At 40.5% G+C, this 25273-nt stretch overlaps 3 protein-coding genes across 3 annotated transcripts; all 3 read left to right on the top strand.

Moving 5' to 3' along the window:
• The first annotated feature begins 2874 nt into the window (after positions 1–2874).
• Positions 2875–3825, top strand: LOC117667187 (olfactory receptor 9G4-like). Its single transcript, XM_034420404.2, has one exon. The coding sequence runs from the start codon at positions 2875–2877 to the stop codon at positions 3823–3825; it is 951 nt and encodes a 316-aa protein (XP_034276295.2).
• A 9105-nt stretch (positions 3826–12930) lies between these two features.
• On the top strand, positions 12931–13881 carry LOC117667186 (olfactory receptor 9G4-like). The gene has a single exon (XM_034420403.2). It carries the CDS (start codon positions 12931–12933, stop codon positions 13879–13881), a length of 951 nt encoding a protein of 316 aa, XP_034276294.2.
• Positions 13882–20883: 7002 nt separating this feature from the next.
• LOC117667223 (olfactory receptor 9G4-like) lies at positions 20884–21825 on the top strand. The gene has a single exon (XM_034420433.2). The coding sequence runs from the start codon at positions 20884–20886 to the stop codon at positions 21823–21825; it is 942 nt and encodes a 313-aa protein (XP_034276324.1).
• Positions 21826–25273: the final 3448 nt, after the last annotated feature.

Raw genomic sequence — 25273 nt, 5'->3', positions numbered from 1 at the left:
TTTGTTTCTTGTCCCTATGTATAATCTTGTATATGTAATCAGTTACCTCTTAATATAATTATCCTTGAAATAGAGTGATGTTAGTGATGCTAGTAATGCAATTGTTGGACTGGTCCTTGCATTTAACAAGCTTTTTCATCTAATATATCCCTTCAGATTCTTATCTTCTTTGTCCCAAAGGTGCTTTTTTCAAGAGGCAACTAGTCTTTCCATAAAGTCCAGTTGCCTCTTGAAAAAAAAGTACCTTTGGGACAACCATGACCTGGATGACTGAGAATCTCCATAGACACTTATCTTCTTTGGTTTCCTTATTCCATACATACCTGTGAATGAGCTTGCTTTTTCTCTAAGAAAAGTGTTTCCCCAACCCTCATCATTGATCCATAACGCATACTTGGGATGCTAGGAAGCTGAAATGATAGACATATGGAGAGACTAATCCAAGCATGGGAGGCAAAATGGAAGAAATGGCTGAGAGGCAGGATGCAAGCTTGACATTCTGTCTGATTTTTTTACTGCCTTTCTGAGGGCATGTGATTTTTCCTTAAATCTGGATGATTACCTTAGGGTATCTTGTGAAGTGAGTGAGATCAGCTGGTATCTTTAAGTGGTGCAAATGGATCTAATGATTGCTTCTCCTGGGTGCTTTGTCAGTTCACTGAGCACAGGTGTCTCTTGTCTATGGGGATTATTCAGTCATCCAGGTCATGGTTGTCCCAAAGGTGATTTTTCAAGAGGCTTCTTGGTTTCCAGAAAGTCCAGTTGCCTCTTGAAAAAGCACCTTTGGGACAGGAGTCTCTTGCTTTGCTTCAGAGTGGCCAAGCTACATGATTGCTCACTGATAATAAATGGATCCTCCTTCCAATTTGTTATAGTTTGCTCTCGTGATAATATGGCATAGTAACATGGCACCAGTTGTAGAAAGTTAGCACCCACCCCTCTCCTAGAAGAATGAAATATTTTGAGAAATATTAAAAAGGAAGAATATATTTCCCTGAATGAGAAATGGAGAAAAATGTTTTCTTAGAGGGAGAAAGCAGCCCCCACCTTCCTTAATAGGGCCCGCAACTTGGGTGTCCTCCTGGATTCCCGGCTGTCTCTGGAAGACTATCTGACGGCCATGACCAGGGGGGCTTTTGCACAGGTTCGCCTGGTGCGCCAGTTGTGTCCTTTCCTAGACCGAGATGCCCTTCGCACGGTCACTCATGCCCTGGTTACTTCTCGCTTGGATTATTGCAATTCCCTCTACATGGGGCTGCCCTTGAGGTGCACCCAGAGGCTCCAGCTGGTCCAGAATGCGCCCGTGCGGGTTGTTACTGGAGCTCCCCATTACTTCTGTGTAACACCTCTCCTACGCGAGCTGCACTGGTTACCAGTGGTCCTCCGGATCCACTTCAAGGTGCTGGTACTTACCTTTAAAACCCTACATGACTTAGGTCTGGGGTATTTGCAGGACCATCTCCTACCCGCCTCCCACCGTCCTGTCCGCTCACACAGGGTTGCCTCCTCAGGGTACCGTCGACCAGACAATGTTGGCTGGCAACGTCCAGGGGTAGAGCGTTCTCTGTGGACACTCCTGCCCTCTGGAATGAGTTACGCACTGAGCTTCGGATGGTGCCTGATCTCCGCTCCTTCCGTCGAGGCCTAAAGACTTGGCTGTTTCAACAAATGGGCTGAATCTGATTCTTGGGTTTTATTATTTATTTGTCCCTGTTTTAATTGGTTTTAATTAGGATTTTTCTTATTGTGTGTTTTTTAACTTATGTTCGCCGCCCTGAGTCCTTTGGGAGAAGGGCGGCATATAAATATTTGTAAATAAATAAATAAATAAATAAATAAATAACCCACAGCAGATGTCAGCACTTAAGAGATAAAGAGATAGATAGCTATATTCATAGGCAAAAATTCCCTGCAGCAAGGTCTGAACAAAAACAGAATGGGATTAGCCCTCACTCAAGATGTTAATTTGTCTCTTTAGCTCAACATTTTGTAGCCCAAATATGCCCATCCACTTTCTGGAGAGCTTAAATGTCCTCTTTGCTAAAGGGTTTCACTTTATGAGCAAAAGTTGGCTGTATTTTAACTATTTTAATTCCTCAATGTGCTCTGGCACCTGCCTGATTTGTAACTCTGGATTGCAGGTATTGCTGAGGAAAAGGAAGGTATTCAGGCAGAATGGTTTAGCTTTCCAGGACAGCTGTGACTCATTGATCTTCAGTGTGTATTCCCCCATTTCTAATCTAATGATTGGTATTTAGGGCATCTTTTTGCAAGCAAAGAAGCTTTTTGTATTTTTGTACAGATAATCCTTGACTTACAACAGTTCATTTAGTGACCATTCAAAGTTACAAGGGCACTGAAAAGTGACTTATAATCGTTTTTCACACTTACAACCGTAGCAGCATCGCCACGGTCATGAGAGGGCGGGTGAGGCGAAGCACCCCTCGACGTAAGTGACATCTAGTTGGCCATGCCCATCCAGCCACGCCCACCCAGCCAGTCATTAGGGCAGAGAACCGGTTGTTAAAAAATTTGCAGCCCACCATTGTCTTCTACCCAGTTTTCACCCACCCCAATCTTGTTAACAGTCTGAGCCTGTCTCCAGAAAAGATTAGCAGACTTCATGGAGTGCTCTTAAGCAATGAGGGCCTTATGTTGTCCTTTTCTTATAAAGGATGAATCCTGTAAATGTATTCGGAATGTTAAAAAAGCAAAAGTAAAAATATTTGGGGGCAAAATTGTCAAACTCATGCCAAATATGTCAGAGAAGGGGGAGTTCAACACATCATTCAAAATGTTAGCAAATATTCTCTACTTCAGGTCTGAAAACTGCCCAATTTTGACTTCTCTTTCTTTTGTAAACAGGTTGTGCTTATGAAAATGACGGAAGTGGAAGGCAATTGGACATTGCTTACCGATTTTATTTTGCTTGGGTTTACAACAGACCCATTTCTTCGCATTATCTTCTTTGTGCTGTTCTTGGCCTCCTACATCCTAACACTGACTGGGAATCTGGGCCTCATGACCCTGATCTACCTAGACTCCCACTTGCACACACCCATGTACTTCTTTGTGGGCAATCTTTCCTTCCTGGATATCTGGTACTCCTCGGTCTACACTCCTCGGATCTTGTTTGACTGTTTGTCTAAGAATAACCACATGTCCCTAGCTGGTTGTGCAGCCCAGTTCTTCTTCTCTGCTGGCTTGGCCTACACTGAATGCTTCCTATTAGCCTTCATGGCCTATGACCGCTTTGTGGCCATCTGCAACCCACTCCTTTACACCACTGCCATGCCCAAGAAGCTCTGCATCCAGCTGGTTGTAGGAGCTTATGCAGCTGGCTTTGCCAATGCAATTATACACACTGGCAACACTTTTCGGCTACATTTTTGTGGAAACAATGTGATCAATCATTACTTTTGTGATGGGCCACCACTTCTTAAAATGACCTGTAATGACATAGGTGTCTATGAACTCATTGTGGCTGCTGTATTGGGTTCCAATTTGCTAGTAACCACAGCTATCATTGTAAGCTCATACATTGGCATTGGAGCAGCCATAGTTAACATCCGGTCAGCTGCAGGGAGACGCAAAGCCTTTTTCACTTGCTCAGCTCACTTGATGTCAGTCTCCCTCTTCTATGGTTCCATTCTCATCATGTACCTCACACCCAACTTTCATCACACTCCAAATTGGGACAAGGCAAATGCATTGTTTTATACTGTAGTCAACCCTCTGGCCAACCCTTTCATTTACAGCTTACGTAACAAAGATGTAAAGGCAGCCTTCAAGAAAGTCTGGGGGAGATTCACAATACTCAAATGAATGCCATTTATAGTCTCTTTCCCCAGATTGTACTTCAGATGATTTAAATCTATACTGTCAGCCTTCCTTCCTTCCTTCCTTCCTTCCTAGATGGTCAAAAGAGCCATCTTCAAAATCTACCGGTATTTATTTTTCTTGGGGTGAATTGTTTCCCATACGTCCATCTTCTCAGTCCCTTTTCCTACCTGAAAGCATTTCAAAACATGGTTCACAATAAGGGAAATAGAATAGAAACACAGCAGGCATGATGATAGACCTGTGTGGATGAAACATGTGCTTTATTCTCTCCCAAACTCTATCCAATATTTGGGAATTACCTCAGGGGTGTTCTCTTAGGACCTTTCTCATAGTCATATTCACATTTGTGTTCCTCCATTTATTTAAGAAAGTGTACCAGCCTAAATTGCATTGCCCCAAAACTGAGTTCTATCCTGCTTCAACATTCTGGCTGGACAGTCCTTACTGATTTCATAGGAGACCATTTAAATTGGTGTATTCCTTCAGCTTCACTTCTTCCCCAACCAAGGATCACCCATTAGGAAGAGGGGGGAAAAAATCAGAAATTATTGTCTTTACTGAAGGGGACAGTAGGGCAGCCTAACTGAAGGCAGGTAGCTGGGGTCAAGGATTAGCCATCTTTCAACTCACCAGAGTGACAGGATATAGGGCAACAGTGTGCTCTGTGCCAGTAACCTGTCATTCAGTCTGTTGTCAAACAGGGTGTCACACTCTTTCCATTGACTGAAGCAGAAAAGAGCTCTCCCTCCCTTTTCTATGAACCCTTCTTCATTTGCATATTCAATATTTCAATTTTTACCCATATCCTTTTTGTGGCCTATTGTTTTTCAAATCCACATTTGAATCAATATCAGCTTCACTAGTAAACCATATCTAAAATATTGTTTCTTGTTGAATGGATGTTCTAAAATTTTTTTTTAACTGTCTTCTTTTTTATTTGTTATATTTATGTATTCATTTAATTTATACATGAAGAGATGTGGTGGCTCAGTGGCTAAGATGCTGAGCTTGTCGATCGAAAGGTCGGCAGTTCAGCGGTTCGAATCCCTAGTGCCGTGTAACAGGGTGAGCTCCCGTTACTTGTCCCAGCTTCTGCCAACCTAGCAGTTTGAAAGCACGTAAAAAATGCACGTAGAAAAATAGGGACCACCTTTGGTGGGAAGGTAACAGCGTTCCATGAGTCTTTGGCATTTAGTCATGCCGACCACATGACCACGGAGACATCTTCGGACAGCGCTGGCTCTTTGGCTTTGAAACAGAGATGAGCACCGCCCCCTAGAGTTGGGAACGACTAGCACATATGTGTGAGGGGAACCTTTACCTTTACCTTAATTTATATGCCTCATATGTCATTTTTCATTAAAAAAAACTAAATACACGAAAAAAGGCCAAAACAAAGAAAAGATCCATATTGCTATTTGGAATTTTTTAAAGAAATTAATTTGGACATTTGGTACTTATTTCTGTTTGGATCATGTTAATTATTATTATTATGATTCAATATCCAGTCAGCCAGATGTTTAGATTGGATTTGCCACTTTTGTCCACTTATTGAGTCTTTTCCAAGGTCCTGGGATAGGCAGAAGTTATTCTTTGATGGGGTTATAGGTGTTGTTGCAGGATGGAACAAATAAAGCTTTACAATTGTCTGATGAAAATTTTGTCATGGTGTTCAAATGAAGCTCCAGCTCCAGCTGCTAGGCCTGCTGGAGAATTAGGCTCCCCATCCTCAGACCAATTAACACACTAAAACATTTAAAAACAGTTTTAAAAACATCCAAAATAACTAAGCATAGCAGCTGAGATACTTGACCAGTTAGTAATTTAGCCAGGAAATGGGGGCCTTGACACATTCAGCACCCTGGCCACAGAACATAGCCAGGTGTTTAGGGCCTCATGAAGGGTTGGGACCATTCTAATCTCTGAAGGGAGGATGTCCCATAGATCAGGGGCCCTTGCAGAAAAAACATGACTTATAGTCCCTACTAGCTGACATTTTTTATCTGACAGGATCTGTGGCATGGCCAATCTGCTACATTAAGTTGGATGGGTAAAATCTCATGGAGAAAGGCAATCGCTCCGGTAATCAGATACCAAGCTAACTATAACTTTGAATTACACCTGGAAACACACCAGTAACCAATATAGCTCACATGGAAGTGGTGTTATGTATGCTGTATATTTGGCAACATTTATTACCCCCACAGCCACATTCTGCACCACTTCAAGTTTCTAAATGCTCTTCAGGGGTAGCCTCATGTAGAGCATATTATAATAGTCTAAAGGAGAGGTTACAGTGGTATGAATCCCTGTAAGCAGGGCCTTCCAGTCCAGGAATGGACGCAATTGGTATACCACCCAAAAGTGTGCAAAGGCTCTCCTAGCCACAGCTGCCACTTGCTTGTTGAGCAGGAACCATAAATCTAAGAGGATCCCCAGATTGTGCACTGGGTTTCTCTAGGGTAGTGCAACCCCATCCAGAATTATTTCAATTTCAATTTATTATTACAGTCTTAGACCAGAACAAATAAAAGCACTGAGTATATATACACTTAAGAATTCTAGTATAAAATAATAAATGACAACTAAATCTATAATAAAACCCAGTGTCCGTTATACATGGTCTGACTATACGATAGTTGCAATCCCTATACTGTGTGGCCCGTTGTGGGTTCAACGCTAGAAGGGAAATAACTAAACAGTGCAAAGGTTGGCCACAATTGTTATATATATCGCTATGGTGGAGAAGATATGCATTTGCCACAAATCCCCAGTGCTGCTGTGCAGAATCTGGCCACCTGTGCTGTAATTATGGGCTGTTCATCCTTAAGCAGCCACTGAAGATAGGTAGTGTCAGCACGGCCAGGATACCTAGCAGTTATTGCCAGAATATGTTTTTTCCTAATCTCCGTATAAAAGGAATATCTAAGGAGCATGTGACCCACAGTCCCCACCTCTCCTGAGCCACAGGGACAGAGTCTTTCCATGAATGGTATTCTTTTATACTTGCCATACAGAACGGCCAATGGAAGCGCATGGCACCGTGCAAGTGCATCCAGAACTAAATATGGAAGAACCTTATGTCCGGATGGTCCAAATACCCATAGCCATTTTGTCTTCCTAGGGTTGAGTTGGAAGCTGTTTTTACCCCATCTGGTCCCCAACAGCCTCCAGACAGTGGGTTAAGGTCAGGGGTGGGCTCTACTTACCTTTACTACCAGTTCGTAACAGAGTCACACACACGTTCTTCTGCGCAAGCACAGAAGCTTCTGTGCATGCGCAGAAGCATTTTCATGATGTCAGGGTCAGTGGGCATAGGCTCCCGCCGGTTTTACTACCGGTTCTATTGAATTGGTGCGAACCGAGGGCAACCCACCACTGGTTGAGATGTCTACAGCATCATTCAAGGGGCCTGGAGTAAAGATAGAAAGCTGGATGTCATCTACATATTAATGATATATCATGCCAAACTGATGGATCCCCTCACCTGGTGGCTTCATGTAAATGTTAAATAGAAGGGGAGAGAGAATCGAACCCTGAGGCACCCGATAAAGTAGGGGCTGTGGGCAGGATCTTTCTCTCTCTATCAATACCAACTGGAATCAGCCACAGAGGCAGAAGGAGGACCAACACAATACAGTGCTACCCAGCCCCAATTCTGAAGCCAGCTCAGAGGGATAGTATAATTGATAGTATTGAACACTGTTGAGAGGTCAAGAAGAGCCAGGATGGATGTACTATCTCCATGCTGCTCCCACCAGAGGTCATCCATGAGTGCAATCAATGCTGTCTCAGTCCCCAACCCTGGTCTGAACCACAACTGAAGTGGATCTGGATAATCTGCCTCATCTAGGGTTCTTTGAAGCTGCATTGTGGCCATTCTCTGTACCACCTTCTCTGAAAAGGAAAGATTGGAGATTGGATGAAAGCTGTCCAGACAACTTGGATTTAATTATGTTTCTTCAAGGAAGGGGTGCACCACCATCTCTTTAAGAGCCAGCAGGCCACTCCTTCTAAAAAAGGATATATCTAAAAAATCATATATGAGTTGGGCCTGAATGGTTTAGCTCCTTGCAATGGAGCTACCTCTGACTCTGTATCTAGAGATTGTAGGTTGAAATCTCCCAGCACCATAAATTCAGGGAGATCTACCACCAACCCAACTATGGAATCAAGGAACTCAGATTGCAACATAGCAGGGAAGCTGGTATAACAGCAACAGTTCTAACTGACCTCTCCTGGTATCCAACTTAAGAAACAGTGTCTCACATCCAGCAATGTGTAGGGCAAGACTCCTGGATGCCTCCCAAAAATCTTGGACAACCTTTGATATATAACTTTTCTGTTTTTGAAAAGACAATTTTAGTAATGCAAAAATAATGTATCCTTTTTGTTTCCCATTTTTTGTAATTTTCATAAACCTTCTTTCAGTAAATAAATAATGATAATAATAATAATTGAAAGGGTATGTTTCAAAGTTTTTTTTTCCCCCAGAGATGGCCTGAGAAAGTGATGTTTGCAGCTAAACTTCTAATTATTTACCTGGGGAACTCAGGAAGTCTTGGGGCGTTTGTCCCCTTTCTTTTCCCAGATGAAACTCCCTTTGGAGAATTTAGGAAAAAATGTTTAGTAATGCTAATAATATTCCCACTTCGTATCACCAAGAGGGATAATTTAATCTAAGTGCTCCCACAGGGGACTGAGACTGCGTAATTTGAAACAGGGATGTGAACACTTTATTCAGGAGAAAACAAGACTCCGATCCATTGGCTTGTCCAACAGACAGAGCAGGAAAATAGACTCAGCTTCATCCAGGTAAGTTTGACATATCTGGGAATAATTTAGATAGATGTCCAACAAAATTCTATGATTATCACAGTTAGGACTTGACCAAGGCTCACAAGGCCTTTTGTGTTGCCTCTGATTGTCAAGGGTCTCAGAGCCATGCACCAACCCATCCATTCCTGCCCTTCTGTGAATAGTGGAAATTGTTCAAAACTGGTTCATTTTCTGATCTCTGCTTCCTCCAGAAGCAGCTCCACGCATCATGTGCATGGCAGTCACTTCTTCCAACCCTTTCTCTAAAGGAAGGCTGGAGTCAATCCTGCCTCTCACAAGAGCTTTAGAATGGGAATTGAAAGTCCAAGTCTAGGTAGACCTCTGAGAAACGACAGAGAAAGCTTTTTAAATCACTTCTTTGGAATGTTTAATTACCTAAACTGTTGTCTTCCATGAAGTGAAGCACTAGCAATAGCATTCAACATATACCACCCCACAGTGCTTTAAAGCACTTTCTGGGCAGTTTACAATGTGAACATATTGCCCCCAAAAGTATGGATCCTCATTTTACCAAAGGATGGAAGTCTGAATCAACCTTGAACTCCATCAGGATCGAACTTGAGACTGAGTGCAGAGTTTGCCTATAGTACTGCATTCTAACCATTATGCAAACCAGAGCTCCTGGAAAGAGCTGTTCACACCTTTGAGGAAAGAAGACACTAATCTGGATCTAAGCAAATGATGCAACTCCCCTGATGAGATGAGCTTCAGGAAGAACCATGGCTGAAAAATGTTCAGTTACATAAAGGAAAGAAGGCAGATCTTTTTTGCTGTTCCACTGGCTAGAAAAGAGGTCATTCAGTGGGATTGGGGTGGGTATCGGGTGAAGAGTGAACCTGTATTTTGGGCCACAAAATAGAAAGAAAGACAACAGTTTACAAAACTACACTAGACATCACCTTTGTTATTGCTTCTGCTTAAGTGATATGTTCTCTGGGATAGTTTGAATGGAAATCAGAGGAGGTCAATCCACCTCAGGTAGCTAGTTCTGGACTTTCATTAAAAGGGAGAAAATTATGAACCTGTATGAAGAAATAATAAATAATAAATGAATAATAAAAGGGACACGGTGGCTCAGTGGCTAAGACACTGAACTTATTGGCAGTTCAGCAGTTCGAATCCCTAGTGCCGCATAATGGGGTGAGCTCCCGTTACTAGTCCCAGCTTCTGCCAACCTAGCAGTTCGAAAGCATGTAAAATATGCAAGTAGAAAAATAGGGACCAACTTTGGTGGGAAGGTAACAGTGTTCTGTGCGCCTTTGGCGTTTAGTCATGCCGGCCACATGACCACAGAGATGTCTTCGGACAGCGCTGGCTCTTCAGCTTTGAAACGGAGATGAGCACTGCCCCCTAGAGTCGGGAACGGCTAGCACATACGTGCAAGGGGAACCTTTACCTTTTATGAAGAAAATAGTTGTTTCTTCATCATTAGAAATGTGACAAACAACAGAACATCAACTGGATGAAATTGTTAGGAATAAAATAGAGATGTATATAAAGCTTAATGGATTATGAAGGTCCTCAGATGAGTTAGAGCATTGCAGTAATAATCATCTATAAGTGAATACCTTGGGTGACAGGATGCACAACTTTCCAATCTGAGAATTCAACTAGCCTATAACTGGCATGGAATAAACTCCCATGGTTATAGTTATGCAAAGATACAGATTCAGTTCATATCTCATTAAGTTATGCAATTCACTGGCTCACTTTTAATTTTATCACTTCCTCGCAGTCTGTCCTGCCTCTTTATCACACAGATATCCAAGAAGAATCAACCGTGCTCTCTTGCTCTCTTGAGCTCATTAAAAAGAATTTATCTCAACAAATAAAATAAAGCAAGAATTCCCAATTAGTAAATGATCAGTAAAGGATCATTTATAGAAATGCTATTATTAAAATGATTAGAAGATCATACAAATCTAAATATAAACTGCTAGCAGAATAATTTTTAGGAGGATATGCTCATCTGTTTAAAAATCTATATAAGGTACCTTCTTGACCTGCCTTGTGAAATGCTGATCAAAGTATAGTTGAGATCAAGGAGTTACACATTATGTTTTTCCTCCTTGTCTTGCAGTCTGAAAATTCATCCACCGTTTTACAATTTATAAGTGCAAACTTTGTCATCAGAACTGACCAGGTATTTACTATGACCGTGTTCCAAAAATATTTCAGACCATAAAATAGGAAAAATACATACAGTATGTTTTGGACTATGATTATTGAAGTAATTTTTATTATTTTTTGAACAGATTTTGTCTTCCAAAACCATATTCTAAGTGCTTTAGATTCCCTCTCTGTGTTATGTATTTTATATAAGAGAACATTGTCAACCTTGGTTAAGCGTCTGCTATGAATATATACAGTTAATTTTGCTATTGCCATGTATTTTCCAAAATTTTCTCCCAAGCCTGTTTGGTCTGCAAGATTTCTCTTCCCAAGAAGAGTCCCAGAAGGACTCTTGCCACCGTCAGCATATTTCTTCATAAATTGTGATGCTTTCCTTTTATATTCTCCAGTATCATACTTAATAAAAATATTTGTAGTTTTAATTCAGTTTTTATTATCATATGTTTTTGTACACATTGGTGTATTTTTTTCCTTATAGTCTTTTTGCACAACCAGCACATATGCATCCAGTTTTGGTCGCCATGATATAAACAAGATCTTGAGACTCTAGAAGGAGAACAGAGAAGAGCAAAAAAGATGATCAGGGACTGGAGGCTAAAATATATAAAGAACAGTTGCAGGAATTGATTATGTCTATTTTAATGAAAAGAAAGACTAGAGGTGACATGATAGCAGTGTTCCAATATCTAAGAGCTGCCACAAAGAGGGGGACAACCTATTCTCTGAAGTACCTGAAGGCAGGACAAGAAGCAATGGATGGAAACTAATCAGCTTGAACTAAAGAGAAATTTCCGGACAGTTAGAACAATTAATCAGTAGAATGAGTTGCCTTCAGAAGTTATAGCTCCAACACTGGAGGTTTTTAAGAAGAGATTAGACAACCATTTGTCTGATATGGTATAGGGCAGTGATGGCTAACCTTTTTGCCATCACATGCCAGAAGGGGGGGCGCAGGGGGGTCGCACACATGCATGCCCACACCCATAATTCTATGTGAAAACAGACCGTTTTTGGTCTCCAGGGGCCTTCCAGGGGGGGGGGAAGGCCGTTTTCGCCCTCCCCAGACTCCTAGAGAGGCTCTGGAGGCTGGGGACAGCAACAAACTGGCCTTCTGGTCCCATTGGAAGTTGGCAAACGGGCTGTTTCTGGCCTCTGGGGGGCCTCTGGGGGGTGGGGAAGACTGTTTTTGCCCTCCCCAGACTCCTAGAGGGGCTCTGAGGCTGGGGACAGCAAAAAATGGGCCTTCCCCACCACCCCCGAGGCCCTCTGGAGGCAGGAAACAGCCTGTTTTCCTACTTCTGGTGGGCCCAGAAGCCCCGAAAATGAGCTCACATACCACTGATACGGCTACGTATGCCACCTGTGACACACATGCCATAGGTTTGCCATCACGGGTATAGGGTTTTCTGCTTGAGCAGGTTGTTGGATTAGAAGACCTCCAAGGTCTCTTCCAACTCTATTGTTCTGTTATACTTATCAATGGAAAGTCCAGATGAAATTAAAGTCAGTATAGGTTTATTGCTAGCGTTTTTGGCAGTTCCTTGATTGGGGCATTGTTTGCTTTTTGATTGTTATCCTAATGTTACTCTGGGTGTTAATCAGTGGGTGGGTTGCCCCAGTTCGGACCGGTTTGCAAGAACGGTAGTAAAACCAGCAGGAGGCCCCACCCACCGTCCCGGATGTTGTCATCAGTGATCTGCACATGCACAGAAGCTTCTGCGCATGCACAGAAGCAAGGCACGTCCACAGAAGCAAGGCACGTGCGTGTGATCCTGTTGCGAACCAGTAGTAAAGGTAAGTAGAACCCACCCCTGGTGTTAATCTATGCTCATCTGGGTGTTGATTGCTGGTAAGGAGGTGTTTTGCTCTTTTTGTCCACTTCTGGGCTTGTTGAATGTCTCTTTTGAATGGATGAAGCCTGTATCCCATAACTATTATAGAATGTTAAAAACTGGAAGCCAAATCAGTTCAGGGAAAAGTTGAAAACAGCATACCAAATACTGTACTTCAAAGGGTTTTCAACACATGCTTCAAAATCGTAGCACAAATTCTGTATTCTGGGACTGAAAATTGTCAAATTTTGACTTCTCTTTCTTTTCTAAACAGATTGTGCTTATGAAAATGATGGGAGTGGAAAGCAATCGAACACTTGTTACAGATTTTGTCCTTGTTGGATTTACAACAGATCCATTTCTACGAATTATCTTCTTTGTGGTGTTCTTTGTGTCCTACATCATTACACTGACTGGGAACCTGGGTCTCATGTCCTTGATCTACCTAGACTCCCGCTTGCATACACCTATGTACTTCTTTGTGGGCAGTCTTTCCTTCCTGGATGTCTGGTACTCCTCGGTCTACACTCCTCGGATCTTGTCTGACTGTGTATCCAACAATAATCACATGTCTATAGCTGGTTGTGCAGCACAATTGTTCTTCTCTGCTGGCTTGGCCTACAGTGAATGCTTCCTACTGGCCTTCATGGCCTATGACCGCTATGTGGCCATCTGCAATCCACTTCTTTATACCACTGCCATGCCCAAGAAGCTCTGCATCCAGCTGGTGGTAGGAGCTTACATAGCTGGCTTTGCCAATGCCATTGCACATATTAGTAACACTTTCCGCCTACGCTTTTGTGGGAACAACGTCATCAATCACTACTTTTGTGATGTGCTGCCTCTTCTGAAAATGTCCTGTGATGATATAGGATTCTATGAAGTCATTCTGACTGCTCTCATAGGTTGCAATTGGCTGGTAACCTCAACTATCATTCTGAGCTCCTATATTGGTATTGTAGGAGCCATCATTCGTATCCATTCGTCCGCAGGGAGACGCAAAGCCTTCTTCACTTGCTTGGCCCACCTGGTGTCAGTTACGCTATTTTATGGCTCCATTCTCATTATGTATTGTAGACCCAAATCTCAAAACACTCCAAATTGGAACAAGGCAAATGCATTGTTCTATACCATAATTGGCCCTCTGGTTAACCCTTTCATTTATAGTTTACGCAACAAAGATGTGAAGGCAGCCTTCAAGAAAGTCTGGGAGAGAGTCACATCATCTAAATGAATGTCACTGATACTGTCTTTCTCCAGAGTAGATTTCAGATAGTAAATTAAGACCCTGCTGTAGTGTTGCCTTCCTTCCTCCCTCCCCTCCCTCCCTCCCTTCCCAATGGTTGAGGGAGCCATTTTCAATATCTGCACTTTTAATTTTCTTGGCAGTCAATTGATTCCTTTGCACACATCTTCCCAGTCCTTCTCTGACCTGATAACAATCTTCAGAGTATGGTACCCAGGGAGGTACCATACTTTGTACATACTATAAATGGTATATATAGTTCTTCCTTTCAGTTCTTAGAGCAGAGAGAAACAGATGTTGCATTATTTCAAGTTGTTTCAAGGGTTTTCCATGACTTCCATGGGGGGGGGATTTTCACGGGGAAAACTGTATATTTTTCAACAGCATGTGTTCTGTGTGGTGTTTTCAAGTACTCTGACCTCATTTGAAATTGTCAGACATTCATAGCCAGATGTTATTCTATGGAGAACCAAAGACAGACCTCTTGCTTAGATTCTCAGAAGCTCTCTTAAGTAAATGAGGCTTACAGCTTTCCTTTTGGACTTAGTTTTCGACACAATAAAACGCACAGGAAAAAATCCTACTTCTAGTGAAAATTGCTATTAGGGATAGAGTTAGATTTTCATGAAGTCTGGGCCAATAACATAGACTAAGACAATTTTTCCTGTGTGGAAGTCATGTGTGGAAAACTATGTAAAAGAAGACACAATGCTTGTTTTCTGTAAGTATTATTGACCTCTTTCCTCTCTTCCCTCAGGATGGCTAGCACAGTCCAACCTCTTAATTCAAACTTTTAAATTATTGTAGGGTTTTACTACAATAAATAAATTCTGCCAATGAAATAATGGCTTGGTAGGGGGAAATAAAATGTTATACAGCAGTGGTGTCAAACTCGATTTTATTGAGAGCCACATCAGGGTTGTGTTTGACTTGGGAGAGGTGGGGGGCATGGCCAGGGTGGCGTGGCCAGCTCAGCATCACTCATGTTGAAGATGCCTGTGGTGGTCTGTGAAAATGGACTCGGGAGGGCTGCACATGGCTCTCCCAAGCTCCTTTTGTGCTGGCAGAGGCACTGCCGGCCGATCCTTCACTGTTTCCAGGGCGGTCCCGCAGGCCAGATCTAAGCATCCTGTGGGCAGGATGTGGTCCGTGGGCCTTCAGTTTGACCCCCCTGGGAAAGCTTCAAAATGTTTATGTGTGTGAATATTCATATTTTTAAATTCTACATTGCATTCAAAGGAATGAGTTTGAAAAGCCATAAAAATAAAACTAATATTTTTTAAAAAAAATTAAAACAAGGCTTGTTTTTCTTATATATAAGCTACCGGTTTTTAAAAATTCAAAGAAAATGAATGCACAAATTGTAATTTATTTCCAAAATATGATGAGGTTTGAGGTCTTAGGGATTGGACTAAAAGGCCTCCAAGATCCCTTCCTATTGTTTGATTCTCTGATTCTGTTAATTATCCACTTTAGCCAAACTCTAAGCAGGATATCTACAAGGAAATTTCGGGATTGGTTGGGATAAGCAAACACATTTGCAGAGGAGCAGGCTGGCTTTAGGAAGCCCGATCTACCATTAATGAGTGTCCAGTAGTCTATCATCTCATTGAAAAATATTCCTTACACAACATGTCTCTATATGCCACTTTCATAGATTTTATTTAGCACTTGATTCTATATCCCAAGCTAACTTGTGGGAAAATTTGGAGACCTCCTTGATTGATTGACATCTTTTTAAAAAAAATATGAATGCTTCATGAAGTGACCTCACTCAAAGTAAGAGTAATCCCCAGGGCAACCTCTCCAAGGCGGCCAGAACTAACAGAGGTGTCAAGCAAAGATTTGTGTCATTCCCACTCCTATTTAATTTCTATATCAACTCCTTGGTGGACCTTCTCCTCAACATGAATTTTCACACACACACACACACACACACACCCAAAAAAAACTTGCTGGAAGACACATTTCTGTTCTACTCAGATGACTCAGCATTATTTTCAAGAATAATTATTGCCTTAAAAGAGCATTGAAATCACTAGCAGAGTACTGCAGAGAACACTAATTAGTACTCAGAAAACCAAATCATGGCAATTGCCAAAAGGCCCAAGAGCCACTCCTGGAATTTAGATGGGCAGAATTTAGAAAACTGAGCAGGTGTCCTGTTTCAATTATCTGGAAGTTGTCCTTCACTCTGCTAATACTAGGAAAATCCACGGAGACTACATTGCTGAAAATGCACAGAAGAACACAACTGCCATACTCAAATTTCTCAAGACAAGAAGTGGTCACTATATACTTACAGCACTTAAACTATTCATAGCCAAGCCAATAACACACATTCTTTACAGAACCCAGCGGGGCCCTTTTATAACTATGCACCATTACAATATGTTCAATCCAACTTTCTAACATTGGCCCTTGAGATTCTCAGATGTGGTTCTAATGCCTCCCTGAGATTGGGGACAGGCTCATGAAAATGGAGGCTAGAGTGTGTCAATTACCGGCTCAAACTCTCATTTTTTCTCTTTGACCCTGCCGCACTAACTACGAGAGATGATTTTCAATCGACATGAAAAAGGCCATTGCAACTAAAGCCTCATCCTTGGGCTTCTCTACAAGTCTTTTACTGAGCACAAGATATGATCAAGCTAAAGCTCTCATTAAACAGCATATAGGCTGCATATAGACACAGAGCCGCAGCTGGATCTAGCCAGGCCCCCATCTTTTATTGATGATGAAAGTTGGCGAATGAATGAACCTATCAGAATGAATCTGATAGGCTCTCTGTGTCTCCCATGACACCTTTAACAACCTTGAAGTACCTAGACACTGGATGGCCTTCATGCTTATATAATGTCATGCTCTCCACTCAGCTATCATAGAAAGCCAATACAGAGAAATTCCCTACCTGGAGAGACAATTTCTCTTGTTTGTAACTCACCCACCCCCTTACGCTGACCTATGACCATAATAAAGATTTTATTAATTGACTCACTTTAGTTCATTTTGATTTGATAGTTTTCAGACAACTATGGATAACTTCCTTACCTAGGATGAGGAATCTTGAAGATTACAGTTCCTAATGAGAGCAGCAGAAAGCCAGGTCATCCATCTTCTTCCTTTTGACAGACCATTCTCTTAAGCATGCCTGGATTTCAATTATACTTTTTAAAGCTCCTGTTTTGCTTCAACTCTCTAAAAGTTGACTGGTTGGTTGAATGCTGATTTATTTTAATCCCCTGCTGGATTTTATCCATTTCTTTCTTGTTCTTTTTCTTTCATTTTTTTTTTTACTTTTTTTGAATAACCTTTGTCTTCTGTAAGGAAATGTTTGGACTTGATTTACATATATATTGGACATTCACTACACTTTGGAGCTTATTTCTTTAAAAAATATTTTTATCCTGGACAAAAAATATTCTCCCAGGAAGTGTGGCCATTAATATCATAGAGAGATGACAGGTTAATAATTTATAAACAGAATTATAAGTTTGAAAATTTGAGGGGGGGGAGCTGTTTCGTAAAGGGTGGGAAACCAATATTGTTATAATATATTTACCAGTATTCAACTAGGAGGGATAATATGTGTATGTGTGTTTGGGGGGGGGGGGTTGCACTTTTTTTAATGTTTCCTTTCTTTTTTGTTTGTTTGTTTGTTCCTATGGATTTTCTCCAGTTTTGGAGTTTTGTATTTTAACTCTTTTTGAATAAAAATAAAAATCATTATGAAAAAAGTAATCCCTCTTTTTATTTTTCTCTTCAGTTTATAGTTTCATTGTTTCTTTCTTTGAATTTTTCTGTAAAATTTGTTTAAATGAATAATTATAATAAATTTAAAGGGATGCCATTATGAATTCTACATTGCACCGATGTTTTTCTAGGAAAGGCCCCTGAAACAAGTGATAATTTTAACTGAACTTCAAAGGGTCCTCAACATGGAAGGCGAATGCTTACCTGGAGATCACAGGTAACCTCATGGAATGGTGATTTTTCTCCCCACCTCCTTTTTTAAAAAGATGAACTCCCTTTGGAGGAATTAAGAAAAAAACTTTTGGCATGATACCAATGTTCCACCTTCAGATCATCAAGAGGAAAGACTCAGTTTAAATACTTCCCCAGGGAATGGAGAGAATCTAATTTAAAGAAGTATTGTTCTCACCTTACTCAGGAAAATACAAGGCTTCCATATAGGCTGCTCGGTTGGCTTGTCCAAAGAACATAGCGGGAAAAAAACCTCAGCTTCATTCAGGTACGTTTGGCATAGCTGGGCATAATTTAGATAGATGTCCAGCAAGATTCTATGATTATTGCTGTTAGGACTTAACTAATGCTCACATATCTGTTTTTGTCACCTCTGATCATCAGGGGTGTCACAGCCATGCAACGACCCATCTATTTCTGTCTTTCTGTGAATAGTGGAAGGTGTTCAAAAATAATTCACATTTCATTTTTCCAATTTCTGCTTCCCTCCAGAAGCAGCATCATGCAACATGTGCATAGCGGTCACTTCTTCCAAGATTTTCTGTGAAAAGAAGATAGGAGTCAATACTGTCTCTGACAAGAGGCTTAGATTGGGAGTTGAAAGACAAATCCCAGGTAGAGTTCTGAGACATGGAAAGCTGTTCATAGCCCTTCTTCAAAATGTTTAACTAACTGAACTTCTATGAAGTGGAAAGGGAGCTTCCCACACCTCTGAGGAAAGGGAACAGTAATATGGACTTAAGCAGAAAATTGAACCCCCTGATGAGATGAGTCTCAGTTAAAACCTTGGCTGAAAAACATGCAGTTGCAGTAGGATAGTGACAGCAAATGTTTTCTGCTGCTTCTCTGGCTAGAAATGAAGTCACTCAGTGGGACCAGGGAGAGGAGTGGACATTCTCTTTAGGCCACAAGAAAGGTCTTTCAATGAATCAACCAGTTTACACAACACTGGACACTCTCCTTTCTTTGTTTATTGATTGTATCTACTTGATGCTTTTTCAAGGGCAGCTTGAATGGCTGTCAGAACGGAGCAGTCAACTTCAGGTAACCAATTTGCAATTCTTATTAAAAGAAAGAAAATCTACTGCTTTTTTCTCCTCCCCCCTCCCCATGCTTGGGGGAATCCTGTTTGGATTTTTTTAGCTGGGATGTGTCTGTTTATTCTGGTGAAATTTGGAAAGGGAAGCTTCAGTGCAATTATACATTTGGGTACAATCAAATAGAACAATTTAGTCAACGTTGATAAAAAATATAGGTTTCTGGAATTTTGTATCAAAGATCAGGGCATGTCAATGAAATCAAGTTATAGCTGCAATGCTCTGCAAAACCTAGGGATTGTATGGCTGGGAAAAGCTTCAGAGAAGATAAAACAACTATTTGAATGGTCTTAATATGAATCTTAAGAATTACGTTGGCTCTGGAAATATGAGGAACTTTTCAAGAAAGGAGGGCATGCCCATATCATGTAATTTGGAGATCAGGATATTTTAGAGAATAGAAGGAAGGGAGAGATTTAAGCATGGAATAAATGACAGTAAGGAACTGAGATTTGGAAAAGATTTAGGAGAGATTTAGTAACTGATGCTAACTAAGGAACTGAACTCTCAATGCAGGTAAGCTGCAAATGTTGAACCCGGAAAGGTATCCTAGTAAGTGATGAAAAAAAAACAAGTTAAAGCTAGCAAGAAATAAATGGCAAAAGCTAACAATTTAGGAGTTGCTTTGGAAAATATTAGGAGCGTTGGGAGTATATTTGGAGATGTTTGATGCTAGAATGTGGACAGTAAGGTTGCAACTACTGAGTCTAATATTAATACATACTGCCAAAATAAAGGGAAGGAGAATTTTGAGCCAAACACAAGGTTGAAAACATTCCTAAGAGGTCTTTAAGGGACGTGCATAAGCGCACCAGTGTGCCTACCATCCCTGTCCTAATGTTCCCTTTTATTCATATCTATTTCATGTATTCATAATCATGTTTATACTTATATCTGTTATCTAATACATGCTTGACAAAATAAATAAATAAATAAATAAATAAATAAATAAATAAATAAATAATAAATATTCAGATATTAATTTGATGACACATTTGCAGTTGCAAGCTCCTCAGATATGTTGATTGTGGATAAATAACAGAGAATCATCTTTGAATGCTGATTTTGGGTATGAGGACCTTCATCCTTACAATTCGTTTCATTTTCCAAAATAGAAACCATTATTTACCTGTCGTGTATCAGATGCTGATATTATAGTCCAGATCAAATTAGTAGACATCATTCCTCCCCCCGTCTGTTTTTTGCAGACTCAGAATGCATCCACTGTTGTAAAACTGAGCTATTGGATATTTATCCGCATCCCTTTTCCAGTTTTTCCCCAGTTGTTCCTCCTTCAATCCTAGCATCCCCTGGTAAAGTCACATCAATGAACCAAACTTTCTTGTTTTTAATGACTGTTATGTTAGGCATGTCATGAACCAGATGCCTCTCTGTTTGGATAATTAAAGTCCCATAAGATGTTGACCCACTGAATTTCCAAAACCTTTTCAGCTTGATGGTTCTAGTAGTTTTGCATGTAGTACATTCAAATGCAAATCTCTTGCCAAGTCTCCAGTGAAGAAATTTTGCATTATTATTTAATAATATTATTACTAAAAATTAATTATGTTCATCACACAGCCAGTCAGATGTTCAAACTGGATTTGGCATTTTGATTGCCTATTTAGTCCTTGCAGAACACATGGAGTCAAATGTACCTTATAATAATGCAACAAGGATGTAATGCTATTATTTTCATGTAAAACCTGCATTATATAGAAATTTACAGAATGTTCAAAACTAGAAGCAAAATCAGTTTGGGGTTCAAAATTAACAACAACACATCAAATAAGCTGTTTTCAAAATATCCTTCAAAGTTATAGCATGAGTTAATTATTCAGTGCCCAAAATTGTAACACCTTACTTACTTTTCTTCTTATTTTCCTCTCTATGCAGGTCATGAGAAAAGATGGAAGTTGAAGACAATCACACATTGGTTACTGATTTTGTGATGGTTGGGTTTACACCAGACCCATTTCTACGCACAATTCTCTTTGTGATGTTCTTGGCCACATACACCCTAACACTGACTGGGAATCTGGGCCTCATAACCCTGATCTACCTAGACTCCCGCTTGCACACACCCATGTACTTCTTTGTGGGAAGCCTTTCCTTCCTGGATGTCTGGTACTCCTCAGTCTACACTCCTCGGATCTTATATGATTGTTTATCCAAGGACAACCACATTTCCTTAGCAGGTTGTGCAGCCCAGTTCTTCTTCTCTGCTGGATTGGGCTGGAGTGAATGCTTCTTATTGGCTTTCATGGCCTATGACCGCTTTGTGGCTATCTGCAACCCACTCCTTTATGCCATTGCCATGCCCAAGAAGCTCTGTGTCCAGCTGGTGGTAGGAGCCTATACAGTGGGATTTGCCAATGCTATTGCACACACCGGTAACACTTTCCGCCTACGCTTCTGTGGTAGTAATATCATCAACCACTACTTTTGTGATGTGCCACCACTTGTGAAGATGGCCTGTGACGACACAAGAGTATATGAACTCATTCTGACTGCTCTTATTGGTTTCAGTTTGCTGGCAGCCACTGCTGTCATTGTGAAATCCTACATTGGTATTGTGGCAGCCATTATTCGCATCCGTTCAGCTGCAGGGAGACGCAAAGCTTTCTCCACTTGCTCAGCTCACCTGGTCTCTGTCTCCCTTTTCTATGGCACCATGCTTATCATATACTCCACACCCAACTCTTATCACACTCCAAATTGGGACAAGACAAATGCTTTGTTCTATACGGTAGTCAATCCTCTGATCAACCCTTTGATTTACAGCTTACGCAACAAAGATGTAAAGGCAGCTTTCAAGAAAGTCTGGGGGAGATTCACAGCGCCCAAATGAATGGCAATGATACATTTCTTTTTTAGAATAGCCTGCAGATGATGAAATTAACCTCTAGGCTTCAATGTCTGCCAACCAGCTAGCCGGTTTTCTCCTTCCCCCACTTGCTTCCTTGGTAAGAGAAAGTGAAGAAAGTCAGGCAACCAGAATTAATTTCAAAGATTAACAATCATCCCCTATGCTCATAATCCCCATGCATATTTTTCTCCTTCGGCAATTTTATTCCATATGTATACTTTCCCAATCTTCTCCTAATCTAGCAGCATCCTGACTTTATTTCACATTTTTAAATTATTTTAACAATTTTTAATTTGCTTTGCTTTGTTGATATAGTTACCATTCTTGCTAGTCTGGCAATGTGAGCTACTAAATATATTTAGGCCATCCTTGGTCAGAGGTTTATATTCATTCTAAATTCTCATAAGAGCATGTCCAACAAAATGATTTTTAAAATTTACATTACTATTGTCTTTATCATACTATAAATATCATGTCACTCAAATCACAAGTCATGTCTTTCTAACTATAAAAGCTTTCTATTTTTTAGCAACATCCATTCCTTAATCCAAACTAAACAACAACCTCTAAATCAGGGGTGAAATCCAATTTTTTTTTGATACCGGTTCTGTGGGTGTGGCTTGATGGGTGTGGTGTGGCTTGGTGGGCGTGCCTTGGTGGGCGTGGCAGGGGAAGGATACTGCAAAATCTCCATTCCCTCCCCACTCCTGGGGGAAGGATATTGCAAAATCTCTGGGGCCAGCCAGAGGTGGTATTTGCTGGTTCTCCGAACTACTCAAAATTTCTGCTACCGGTTCTCCAGAACCTGTCAGAACCTGCTGGATTTCACCCCTGTTCTAAATATAATCTCAAATCAAGTAAACTGAACCTCCTCTTTCTTTTGCATCTTATATAACCATATATTTCACTCTCAAATATATACCTAAATTTGTGTGGCCTGGACTTTGTACCAATGACACATTAAACACCTGAAGAAATTTCACATGCACGCCCTCCACTCCATCTTTGACACTTGTTAACATGACTGTGTCTTCAACCTGAGGGTCTTGGATCATGGTAGGCCTCACCACTATGCACTGTGGTGGACTAAAGACTGAGAACTCAAGATTGTTAAAAGATACTATAAAGAAACATTCAGCCAACGGAACTAGCAGCTATGACTGCTGACAGAACTTCCACTAGTTTTGAAGATAGGCAATGCTAAAAACTGAAGAAAAACTGTGTGAGACATCACAGAATAACACTTACAGTTTCTATAACAATGGACTAGCCCCGTTGTGCCAGAGACTATGCACTTCCAGACTGGGATTGCAGAGTCATCTCCACAGATTCCATAATAATATCTTCTTGGAACCCAAAGGACTATCCATATGAATATTTGGTGTATAACAAAACAAACAGCAGTTTTTCTTGTTGGGGACTCCTGTGACAAAAAACCACCAATTTAACATCCCCTCCCCAGCTTATAAAACAAAATATGATTACCTTAAGATCACGTTGCTGTTTTCCTCCGGGCCATGGGTGAACAGCACAGGGTTTAACTTCCTAAATCTGCCCCTTCTGTTCTTCATAATGATGGTGTCACCTCACAACACATTGACATTGCTCTTCAAAAAGCTTCCAAGGAGACATACAGTGATTTAGTCCTGATGGTTCAGAAAACTCATCATCATTAAAATCACCCTAACAAAAAACAGAGTTTGATTCATAGCTGAAATCACATGTAGTTGATGCCCAAATATGCCTGGATTTATCATCATTCCTGCTCTTACCCACTTTACAGGCTGACATGAATCATGACCTTTATATGTTTAGATATGTGGATAAGGTGTAGCATGATTTGCTCTTGAGTTGGAGGGGATGTGTGTGAGCATTACTATTGTCTCTGAAATGGTGTCAGATTGAATCATGGTATACTAGTGGGGAAATGAGAATTGATACAAGTACTGCTTCAAAATGTTTATGTGTGTGAAATTCATATTTTGCAATTCAACTTTCCAAACCTTATTATTTGTTTGTGTGTGTTTATACATACATACATACATACATACATACATACATACATACATACATACATAGATACATTGCCAAACAATGTGTTTTTAGCTTTTAGAAATGGTAAAAAGTTCAAAAAGTTATATTTTTTCTGCATTAAAGAGAGTGTGTTTAAAAACCGATAAACATACAACTATTTAAAGAAGATTTAAGCAAGCTTTGGTATTTCTTGCCTTTAAGATATTGTTTTTTAAAAAATACACAAAATTACTGCACAGGGATTTATTTCCAAAATATAATGAAGGTTAGAGTTCTAGGTACTGGATTAGAAGGCCTCTGAAAGTCCCTTCTGGCCCTTTGATTCTATGATTCTGGCAGTTATCCACTTTACCCAAATTGTATTCAACATGCCTACAATGGAAATTTCATGGAATAAACAAACATGCTTGCAGAGGAGCAGGGTGGCTTTAGGGAAGGCTGATCTATCATTAATATATAGTATACTAGTAATCTATCATCTCATAGAACAACACAACACAACATCCCTACATGTCACTTTCATAGACTTTAAAATTGGAGACCTCGTCAATTAAGTGACATCTACTTTTTTAAATATGTATGCTCACTCAAAGTAAGAGTAATCTCCAGGACCACTTCTCCAAGGTCATCAGAACTAAGAAATTCCTATTTAATTTCTATATCAACTCCATGGTGGGCCTTCTCCTCAATATGAATCCCCCCCCGCAACCCCCCCCCCCAAAAAAAACCTTGCTGGAAGACACATTTCTGTTCTGCTCAGATGACACAGCATTACTTTCAAGAATAACTATGGGCCTTAAAAGAGCATTGAAAGTACTAGCAGAATATTACAGGGAACATTATCTAGTACACAATTATCAGAAAATCAGAATCATGGCATTTGCCAAAAGGCCCAAGAGCCATTCCTGGGGTTTAGATGGGCAGAAGACTGAGCAGGTCTCCTGTTTCAAGTATCTGAAAGTTGTCCTTCACTCTGCTAGCAGTAGAAAAACTCATAGGGATACGACTGTAATAAAGATTTGATTGATTCATTCGTTTTAGTTACTTTTGATCTGAATCCATATAGGTTTGAACCACAGTTTCAGATTAGGTTAATCATTCACTCTAAGATTGATTGGCAGGTTTCTTTGTACACTAATTTCCCCCCCACACCACACTTTTCAGTTTGTTATTGTTTCTTTGTTTTCTTTTATTTCTCTCGCTCTCTGTATCTTTGTATTTTTCTGTAAATAATTATAATAATTTTAAAGAGATGACTATTATGAAGTCTACACTCCACCATTATTAATTTTTTTTACAGAAAAGGCCCTGAGACAAGTGATGATGAAGTTGAACTTCTAAGGACTCTCAACGTGGAAGAAGTTTGTTTCCCTGGAAAACTCAGGTAGCCTCAGGG

This window comes from Pantherophis guttatus, chromosome 1 (assembly GCF_059756535.1).
Source record: "Pantherophis guttatus breed Tessera chromosome 1, ASM5975653v1, whole genome shotgun sequence".
In the NCBI taxonomy this organism is placed as follows: Eukaryota; Metazoa; Chordata; class Lepidosauria; order Squamata; family Colubridae; genus Pantherophis; species Pantherophis guttatus.
Note: the sequence above shows the minus strand (reverse complement) of the source record. Positions and strands in the feature narration are given on the sequence as shown.

Bases quoted from the DNA above. Each gene is read 5' to 3' on its own strand.
- LOC117667187 (XM_034420404.2), top strand. From the start codon at position 2,875: ATGAAAATGACGGAAGTGGAAGGCAATTGGACATTGCTTACCGATTTT.
- LOC117667186 (XM_034420403.2), top strand. From the start codon at position 12,931: ATGAAAATGATGGGAGTGGAAAGCAATCGAACACTTGTTACAGATTTT.
- LOC117667223 (XM_034420433.2), top strand. From the start codon at position 20,884: ATGGAAGTTGAAGACAATCACACATTGGTTACTGATTTTGTGATGGTT.